We start from the raw sequence: 11,202 nt of genomic DNA on the forward strand, positions 1-11,202 counted from the left end.
AAAAATTGAAGTAAAACAATTTCTGGCCAAAATGACAAATGCTGTTTTTTTGTCAAGAATAAATTCCCGATTATTTCTGTACTTATCGACCTGACATGCCAGGCCAGCCTAATTATCGAGAGAACAAATTGAACGATTTATAGTAATGATTTATTTTTACGGGTCGTTTAATGATTTCAAAGACGTCTTCAATTAGTCTATTTACTTCGGCATTTACATGTCATTTAAAAAACATTATATCAAATACCAATATATATACATACATAAAACATCTAACACTGATGCTGTCGTGACTAGAGAAATCTTTAGATATATTGATTTTTTTTTCTAAAGCCAGATCTATATTCTACTCACTTTGACACGAAAATTGTACACGCGCACGTAGATAGGTGAGCGAGTAGATTTTTAAAAATCCTTTAAAAAGTGTGGGGTATAAATATAAGATGACCGATTGAATTAGGTTGATATTTGTACGTACCTAGAGCTACCTACGCGTGATTTTCTATTCGCCATCTAGCAATAAGAATAATATAGATATATCCATCACTCTGATTGAATTGTAAGTGTTCGATCAAATTAAATAATATTATTTATAATATAGCCTTTGACTTGAAGATTCTCTCGATATTATTGTGAGGCGTCGGAGGTTCAGCGCTGCGGTGTGTCTTGACTTGTAACAAAAATCATCAAGCGATGTTAGGCGTTGTTATTGATCAGATTGGTGAAAAGACTTTAGCATCATCAATTTATCCTTTGAGAAGGCATTTTGCATGCAAACATTGCCCCACCCTACTCGATTCAATAAATGTGAATGAGTACCTGGATATAGGCGATGCCGGATAGCGTTGTAGGAGTGGTAGAAGTACAAAGAGGGTGCCAAAAAGAGCGACTTTTAATAATGATAATAATAATAATAATAATAATAATAATAATAATAATAATAATAATAATAATAATAATAATAATGATAATAATAATAATATAATAATAATAATAATAATAATAATAATAATAATAATAATAATAATAATAATAATAATAATAATAATAATAATAATAATAATAATAATAATGTAAATCATTAATATCGCGCCTATTCCATATACAGACAACTCTAGGCGCCTTTTTTCAATACAATAATCAATGTTACAATTGCAAACCATACAAAAAAACATAAGACATTCATATAAAGAAGAAGAAGAAAGAAAACACTTTATCGGAAACTGGTTTTGGTCCATCAAACATATTCTAATAGAATAGGTCTTAATATTTGTCGAAAAATTAACTTCTCTATTACATTTTAGAGGAATTGGAAGAGAGGGCGGAATATGAGAAAATGACATATCAGAAAACTTTGGACTTTTGCTAAAATGGAAATAGGAAATGTGTGACCCACCACCTCCAAATGGTATTACCTCGGGCTGATTTGGGAGTTAAAACTTGAAATACTGTATAGTGGAAAATAGGAGACTTGTGTTACATTTATATCGATGTGTACATATATGCAGGTCTGACATACGGACTCGTTTATGGGCCTAGTTTAATATTGTTGTAATGGACAATATTTTGCGTCATTTTTTGAGATTTCCATTACAACAATGAGCCCATAAGGAATTGGGTTATCAGACCTGCAAATAAGTGCACGTCGGTTATAAGCGATAATAAACGATAACACTCTACTGTGTCCAAAGGGATGTGTTAAAGTGCTTTGAGCACATTTAGTGGATATTGCGCTATATAAAAGCTCTAGTTTTTTTTAGTTTATTAGTATTATTGAGTTCAGGGTGTTTTAAAAGAATATTTTAGTGGGTACTAATTCCATTTTATCTATTATTCTTGGGGGGACTTAAGGAATGACAAAATTAAACGTTTTAAAAATGTGACCCTTCGCCTCAAATAAGTATTATGTCGGGATGGTTCAGATGTTGAAAATTGAATTTATAGCCAGAAATATCAGACTTGTGTTGAGTTTGTATGTTTTATTGAGGAGAATGGATACCATATTTTAGGGTGCTAATGCCAACAATATATATTTTTGACCAGTTTAACATTTAATTCGGCTTTTAACCATTTGGTTCGTTCCGACAAAATACCGTTTTGAGACGATGGGTCACAAATATGTTTGGAATTAAAGATGTTTTTTCCTTTAATTGGTTTATATTGCCTTGCGGGCGAGAGACGCCTTGACGGAGCTCTCAAATCACAGGGTCAATGTAAAAAAAAAATTGAGCTTTATATAGCGCAATATCCACTAAATGTACTCAAATCGCTTTACAATGTACCTGATGCCACCCCTCTTCCCAGACCTCCAATGGGACTTTCAGTGATAATGTAAGAGTTTTAGTACAAAATGACCTAACTGGCGACTGGTACTGTATGAAATAGAAATATGGTTCCGTATGGCCTGCTGGGGAAACAAGTGAAACATTGCGATTCACATTGAGCATGGTAAATCAGTGGAAATACTCTGTATAAAGGACATATCCCTTTATGTATTTATGTATTGTGCGGCTATGTGGTCTAGTGGTATGACATCCGCTTTCGGATCGGAAGGTCCTGGGTTTGAGCCTCGCTCGGCGCATAGTTGAGTCCTTGGAAAAGGCTCTATACTCACATTCTCTCACCGTACTCAGGTGTAAAATGAGTACCTGGCCGTTAACAACGATGTCTCTGTCCGAAAAAATTGTAAAATCGCCTAACAGGCGTCATCATGTCTCGTTCTACATGTTACGTGTTGCTGTTGGTCAGTGACCCCTTGTAAAGCGCTTTGAGCACGTTTAGTGGATATTGTGCTATATAAAAGCTCAGTTTTTTATGTATTAAAAGCAAATAAATGAAGAAATATAGCAAAATATACAAATAGATAATTGAAAGGTAAAATAAATGAAGAATGAAATTAATTAATAAAGTTAATTCATCATCTAAAAGGAATTTGGATATACAGACTTAGAATTCAAATCATATATATTGTGTTTGTAATTTTAACAGTTATGAGTGAACATGGCAGCACAGCTATAGATAGTATGAAGTTGACGTCACTCAGGTCTTTGTTATTGCTTTTTGCCATCCGCGTTTATGAGTAATTCTCATTAGACTGTATTAACCAGACTATAAACGTTCAATGTTACACATAGTTTTGTTTGTTGGTCCGTTGTACTTCCGGATGGCAATGTTGTGAGCTTCTTAGACAAGCGCATACTATCCATATTCCAAATGTTTTAAGGAAGTGTTAACTAAACCAAACTAATCAAACATCTTGTTTATAAGTTTAGATTAATATTGGTAATAAAAAATAAATAACAAATTGATCTTTTATATAGGGCAATATCCACTAAATGTGCTCAAAGCGCTTTACAAGAGGTCCCTGGCCAACCGCAACATTTAAGATTTAGGACGGGACATGATGCCTGTTAGGCGATATTAAAATTTTTTTTCGGACAGAGACAATGCTGTTAACGGCCAAGTACTCGTTTTACACCTGAGTACGGTGAGAGAATGTGAGTAAACAGCCTTCTCCAAGGACTCAACTATGCGCCGAGCCAGGCTCGAACCCAGGACCTTCCGATCCGAAAGCGAGTGTCATACCACAAGACCACATAGCCGCACAATAACAATGATTAAAATGATGAAGTCGGTGAGGCGCGTAGGTATGAGTGGCTTCATAAGCATAGTATAATTTATACGCCATTGAAATTATTGCATTTCATTACGAATTATAATCTCAGAATTTAGAGTTGTCCGATTGTTTCATTCATGTCCTCGTATTTGGTTACGAAAACCTCACGATAATTGGTTGTGGATTCTATGACAGAATATAATCATGATTGTGCGGCTATGTCTGTGGTCTAGTGGTATGACACTCGCTTTCGGATCGGAAGGTCCTTGGAGAAGGCTCTTTACGCATATTCTCTCACCGTACACAGATGTAAAATGAGTACCTATCCGTTAACAGCATTGTCTCTGTCCGATAAAAAATTGTAATATCGCTTTACAGGCGTCATGTTCCGTCCTAAATGTTAAATGTTTGCTGTTGGCCAGGGACCCCTTGTAAAGTGTGTTAAGTGGATATTGCGCTGTATAAAAGCTCAATTTCAATTTCAATGATTACGAGTGGCGTTTATCAAATTTTTAAACTTTGGACAATAAAGCTACAGCGTTGAAATTTGATGTAGAGACATTCATTTCCAAATATGGTCGCCAATTACAAGTGCATATTTTTGTCATCGTGCGATGACCCCAAAATTCCTTTAAAATAGATTAAATAGTTTCGTCCCAGGAAAAAAGATTACAATTTCATTCATTATACCACCATCTGTATCAACGCGTCTACTTTTCAATATGTATTTTTGGGGAAAATCCGATAATGCCAAAGTGGAGGAATAAGGGGGACGTGTCAATAATTCGTAACGACATTTCTCAGCTGTCAATATTGCTTTTTAGGAGCTGTTGCCTGTCTTGTTGTCATGGAGCAAAAGGACTCTTCATTATTTTGGGTTTTTTGTGTGTTTTTTGTTGTTTTGTTTTTGGGCTAGTTTCTGTCATGCTTCCATTAATATTATAAATTGGAAGTCGCCAGTGATAGAATGACCTTTTTGAAGATAATGTCGTGTTACGACCAAACCATCCTGGCCCCAAAACACGGAGACTTCATTATTCCAGGGGAATTTAGAACTTCTTGGGGTGGGAGAAGAGGATGCAGACACTGCCACACAAAACAATCACTGGTTATCGTTTAATTTTAACATCTTAATTAAATCGTTGAATCGTCTCTATTGTGCATGAACATTTTGGTATGATATTCGAACCATATTGTATAATCCTTTCACAGGCAATCCAACATGCCATCAGATCTCATCAGCATGAACAGCAGCAGCAACAGCACTTGGCTAGACGAGGAAGAAGATGAAGACCAAACAAAAGCTCCTGTGGAAAAAATTGTCCCCGACGAAATCGCGTTCATCTATTTTGTCGTCGTTAAATGCGGCTTCTACGAGGCTGTCAGCATTTTTGGAATTGTCACAAACGTTTGCAACATCGTCATGTTCTGTAAGATTGGATTCAAGGACACTTTCAACATTTCACTAATGGCATTATCCGTCTCCGATCTTGGAAGCTCCATCATTTTATTTTGGATGGGAATTTGTTTCAATCCCCTTTTCATTTTCTCCGACGTTCCGTTTGATACTTTATCTCTAGTATATCTAACTGGAGGATGGGTTAGAATATATTTTACCCGGACGACCAGTTGGCTAACTGCCATGATCTCTCTTGAAAGATGTCTTTGCATTATTATTCCCCTAAAGGTCAAGGCAATTTTAACCCGGAAGAGGTCGATTTACACGATCATATTAATCTTCTTTACGATGTCCTTCACCTTGCCACCTGTTTATTATTCAACGTGGCTGGATTGGAAATGGTATCCAGATAGGAACAAAACTCTCCTTGGTCTAACCTTCTCCGACGACCGACCAACCGTTTACAACGCCATCATGAGCGCGAATCTTGTCCTCGCCTTCATGTCGTTTTTCATCGTCATTCTCAGCACGTCTCTTCTGGTCTCAAAACTCAACCAGAAAACAAAATGGCGTGGAGCATCGGTCAAAGGTCAAGAATCTCTGGAAACCATGACATCGCGGGACCAACGTGTGAGCAAAATGGTGATTTTGATCTCCTCTGTTTTCATGGGTTGTCTGACACCTGGAGTCATTCTATCCATTGTCATGCTTTTCGTACCCGAGTTCAGCAAAGGCCGTGCATACCACAATCTGTTCACAATGGTTTGGGCCATCAACCACATCACCGAGGCTATCAACTCGTCGGTCAATATCTTCATTTACTACAACATGAGTAACCGTTTTAGAAGCACCATAAGGAGCATGTTTATCTGTACCAGAGAAACGGAAACGGAAGCCAAGAGCGAGACTACAGAAACCAAGGAAATATAACAGGATGCGTTTGATTGGCTAAACGTTACAATGTTGATGCTATAAAAGCTAAAATCTGTAACTCAACTCAGGGTCGTATGCTTTACTATCGTCTCCTTCAGTTTTTGAAAAATGGTAAAATACTAAGGCTTCTGTAATTTGGACAATCTAAAAAAATACAAGAAAGTTTTCACTTTAAAAAAACAAAACATTATCTAATAGACATCGGGCTTTTTGATGACATAATCAACGTAAACTTGGAATCAACACATGAGTTGATGTGATTGTGAGCCTGCATTGTGTGTGTGTGTGTGAGTGTGTGAGCTGTGTGAGAGAGTATGTGTGTGTATACATGTGCGTGAGTCTGTGTGTGTATTTTTTGTTTATTGTGTGATAAACTTGTTAAATTCATTATGTTTTCATTCTTCCATTATATTTGATGTGCTCTTTCATCTAGACCATGGTTTTACAACTTGAATAATTAGATCAAACACAATGTAGAAGACAGATACATGTTACCGTGCGGCTATGTGGTCTTGTGGTATGACACTCGTTTTCTGATCAGAAGGTCCTGGATTCGAGCCTCGCTCGGCGCATAGTTGAGTCCTTTGAAAAGGCTATTTACTCACATTCTCTCACCGTCCTCAGGTGTAAAATGAGTATCTGGCCGTTAACAGCGTTGTCTCTGTCCGAAAAATTATAATATCATCTAACAGGCTCCATGAGCCTAATGACTCTGAATGACTACTTAAAAACCCACGCGACATAATGCCGTTTTGAGACGTTGAATCACGATATCATTATCAATAATGGATATTTGCAAGAGATTTTTTTTTTTTTTTTTTTTTTTTTTTTTTGTTGTTTTTTTTTTTGTTTTTTTGAGGATAGGAGGTAAAATCTGGATGTAAGATAAAACTTTCAACAATTTCTTACTGGAGGGAATTTGAGCTTCCAATATCAGTTTCTCAAATCAAATACTGATAGCTCAGTGCTATTGCTTCTCTCTCTCTCTCTCTCTCTCTCTCTCTCTCTCTCTCTCTCTCTTTTGTTCTCTCTTTTTTTCTCTCTCTCTCTCTTTCTCCCTCTCTTTCTTATTTATCTTTCGCTCTCCCCGTCTCTATCTATCTATCTATCTATCTATCTATCTATCTATCTATCTATCTATCTATCTATCTATCTATCTATCTATCTATCTATCTATCTATCTATCTATCTATCTATCTATCTATCTATCTATCTATCTATCTATCTATCTATCTATCTGTCTATCTATCTATCTATCTATCTATCTGTCTATCTATCAGGCGGTGAGTGCCGTGCGTTTCAGTTGGGTGGGTACCAATTTGTTTCCCTAAGAGCATGATATATTTATTAATTATCATCTGTTTTTATATGACACCCATCCCTCTATTCCTTTTATTTCTCGTCATTAACGATATAGGTGGCAGCTCAATCAATACTTCTGAATTGGACACGCATAGAATTACAAGTACCATCAGGTAACCATTAGCCGCCCTTCCTTATTGTGTGAGTAGAAGAGACAGAAGAAGTTTGAGGAGAGGAGAGCAAGGAGGAAAGAGAGGCAGCAGATCCAAACACCAAACGCACAGTCAAACTACGTGTGCAACAACTGCGGTAGAGACTGCCATGCAAGGATTGTTCTGCTGAGTCACACCCGTCGCTGCTCTCAACAAGACTGATGAGACCAAAGCCATACAGGGCGCAAACCATAGATAACACAGCTCCTAGTAGTCTGTGGCGCAAACCATCGTCTCTTGAGACGGAAGGATGCCTACTAGAAGAGACATACTAGAGAGACTAAAGACTATTCTGACGTACTTTGAAAAGAAAAAAACCCCAAAAACTCGTCCAGAAATTCGGCCAGAAAACTTGTCCTGCAAATATCAATCAATTAAAATGAGCCTCAACTAATCGTGAATTCTCAAACCTGAAACTTCCTTGAATTCCCATGTTTGAGAGTTTTGACAATAATATGAGGGTCATATCTAGTTGAACGGTGTGTTGTGATGGAACTTCCGGGCGGGTTTGCGACGCAACGTGCACTAGAGCGAGTGCGGTAAAGAATTTGCTGATTGGGTCGATCGTCATAACATAGTAGTGTGAGCACCATTAGAAGATCTGGACGAGCTTTTTGGCGAAATTAATTTTTTTCAATGTTTATTCCCGGAGTATTTTTGGTTCTTTGGGTGCCAGGATAACTTCTTTGATCAAGGGGAGGAATGGCAATTTGTTGGGCACTTTAATACTCCCCTTCTCATAAAAAAAAAGCAAGGAAACAAAAACAAAAACAAAACTTAACACCCCCCCCCCGGCCGCTCCCTTTCCACCTCAAAAATTAAAAATGCATCATCATCACATTGTTTGAGTATATTTGGCACCCCCATCTGAAAAACAAAAAACAAACAACAAACAAACAAAAAAAACCCTCGTCTCGGACAATGATCCATCAAGTTTGTTTTTGTGCATTCTGCATATTATTAGAAATGTGTGAACAACATGTTATGCTTTTAAAAAAATATTTAAGTACAAATATTAATAAGAGTTAATTATCACTAATTGACCATCAATACTAATATATTTATACCCCTCCAACATTAACACTTCGTTGAAAGCCATCATATATAGATATACACCCTTTTTAATGTAAAATACTTCAATTCAAAAATGAACATATCTTATAAAACTTGATCTCTACTTTGATTTGCTGGTTGAATTATGCACATTCTCTAATTTTGCACTGAAATATTCAAAACTTAATATATGTGTTATACTTGCAGTTTTCTGTTGTTTTTTTTTTGTTTTTTTTTTTGCATTTTTTGAAAGAATATGCTCACAAGAGCATTTTAATTTTTATTTGAAGTAAATCGGGTGATTGTTCATGAAGTTATGGTCAGATGTATGGGAAAGGTATCCAGAAACTTTTCTTAAATTTCATACTTTTTCAACTTGCCTAGCTGTAAAAAATATTTAGAAGTGAATTTATTAATCTTTGATATTTCCCGAAGATGTACAAAAAAGATTGATTTAATAATTTATGACAAGAACTCATTTTTGTTCAAAATTGACCTAACTAAACTTGGCAATATCTCAGTTCAAACTTTTTCACCATCCGACTGATTATGTCATTCACTGTAACATATTGTTTTATTTACATTTTCTATAATACAGTGTGTTCATAAAGTCTTACCCTGATTGCAAAGACATTATTATTTAACCGTTAAAGATATTTACATTTGGATTTCGCCATCATCTCCGCAGAGCATCTATCTAGTTGAACGGTGTGTTGTGACGAAGCTTCCGGGCGGGCTTGCGACGCATGGTACACGAGAACGAGTGCGGTAAAGAATTTGCTTATTGGGTCGATCATCATAACATAGTAGTGTGAGTACCATTAGAAGCTGCTGCCGTCTTCTAGGAAAATGCCATACAGTCCTGCATATTGCTCATAGACCCATATGTGACCCTTCGCCTCAAAACGGTATTAAGTCGGGATTGTTAAGATGTTGAAAATTGAATTTATAGCCAGAAATATCAGGCTTGTGTTGAGTTTGTATGTTTTATTGAGGAGAATAAATACCATATTTTAGGGTGCTAATGCCAACAATTTATATTTTTGACCAGTTTAACATTTAATTCGGCTTTTATGCATATGGTTCGTTCCGACATAATACCATTTTGAGACGATGGGTCACATATTACATCACCAAATATATCAAAATAACCATGAACTTCAAATACCTTCTTTTTCTCCTTCTCCTCTTAATCAGTTCGATCCGACAACCACTGGTTGACAGGAGCTTGAGCAATCTCGGACACTATGAATCTAAGCAATTTCGGACAACCCGTTTTTTTTTATTTCTTCAATTTTATATCCTGCAATGAATGGTCTGCCTAACTGGGCTATGAGAGGTTGTTAACTCTCTCCTTACCGATCATTTTCAGTATTTTCCAAAAAATGGCAGGCTTACCCAGAAGAAAAATAGATTTTTTAAACTCAAACAATCTCTCTACAAAACAACTTTATGTTCTTATTAATTAAACAGAGAACATTGAGATGTACAAAATAAAACTGAATAAGAAAAAATGTAAATTGTGTCGTAACAAATGTGACGATTTTGCTGTAGGTGGTAAGGAGAGGGTTAAGTTACCTTTGACGATTTTGTTTCATGCAGTCATAATGTTATACAAAAGATTTGTGTCTCACTTATGCCACTCTGATATAGATATAAGGAGAGAAAAGAGTTATATAATATTTCAAATTCATGTTCATCTTGCTAAATTTGGTGGTAAAAGTAAAATGCGGGTTGTTGACCAAATGTGATCCATCGTCTCAAAACGGTATTATGTCGGAACGAACCATATGCTTAAAAGTCGAACTAAATGTTAAACTGGTCAAAAATAGAAATTGTTGGCATTAGTACCCTAAAATATGGTATCCATTCTCCTCAATAAAACATACAAACTCAACACAAGTCTGATATTTCTGACTATAAATTCAATTTTTAACATCTGAACTATCCCGACTTAATACCGATTTGAGGCGAGGGTCACAAATTAATGTATGACTTTTCCTCAGAAGATGGCAATGTAAATGGTGTGCTCGAAGACGAAGAAATAAATAACAATGTGAAATTGAATGTAAGAATGTTTTTGTTTATTAATCTGAACAATGCCACTACCACATTATCTCATTCGTCTGTAGTGTTTCATTCAAATCTGTTTTGTTGATAAAGGGGAAACTCGAAACGTAAATTTTATCTGTTTTCGTATGTTGAATTGAAGCTTACATTTAATTTCACATTGCTATTTATCTCAGATGATAGTGAAAACCAGATGCAAATATCTATAATGGTTTCAGAATAACAAGACTTTGAAGTCAGGGAAAGACTTTGTGTTCACCGTGTATTTTTTATATTATGTACGCACCTTCACCTTGTCAAATTGTGTTTTAGTCATAGATATCTAAGTCTGTACAGTGACAGTCCAATGTGACGTTGGATAATTGAATTCAGTAGTCTGATGTCACGCCGCCTGGCAACGGCGGCCATCTTGGTTCTAAACAAAGAAAATCATTACTTTTTATTCTTCATGCTGGCTAGAACTTTTCATTCCCCTTTCATATGCCTTGTGATCAGAATGTGAAAAATTCAAAACATGATCAAATTTATGTGTTGTTTTTTTTTCCCTCTGGATACGCTTTTATGCTCGCCGAAGAAATATTCCATACGGGCGTCCGCCATTGTTCCGATAGTTTAGA

The 11,202-nt window shown here is 36.0% G+C and overlaps 1 protein-coding gene across 2 annotated transcripts; it reads left to right on the top strand.

Moving 5' to 3' along the window:
• The first annotated feature begins 483 nt into the window (after positions 1-483).
• Positions 484-6,740, top strand: LOC144974213 (uncharacterized). Of its 2 annotated transcripts, XM_078917128.1 has the most exons (3): positions 647-659; positions 1,305-1,408; positions 4,829-6,740. In XM_078917128.1, exon 3 carries the CDS (start codon positions 4,839-4,841, stop codon positions 5,943-5,945), a length of 1,107 nt encoding a protein of 368 aa, XP_078773254.1. In that variant the 5' UTR covers positions 647-659; positions 1,305-1,408; positions 4,829-4,838; the 3' UTR covers positions 5,946-6,740. The 2 variants fall into 2 exon arrangements, with proteins under 2 accessions (XP_078773253.1, XP_078773254.1); XM_078917127.1 differs by lacking the exons at positions 647-659; positions 1,305-1,408 and adding an exon at positions 484-559.
• The last annotated feature ends 4,462 nt before the right edge of the window (positions 6,741-11,202 follow it).

The sequence above is a fragment of the Berghia stephanieae genome, chromosome 5 (genome assembly GCF_034508935.2).
Source record: "Berghia stephanieae isolate SIO BIC M18660-M18661 chromosome 5, UCSD_Bste_1.3, whole genome shotgun sequence".
In the NCBI taxonomy this organism is placed as follows: domain Eukaryota; kingdom Metazoa; phylum Mollusca; class Gastropoda; order Nudibranchia; family Aeolidiidae; genus Berghia; species Berghia stephanieae.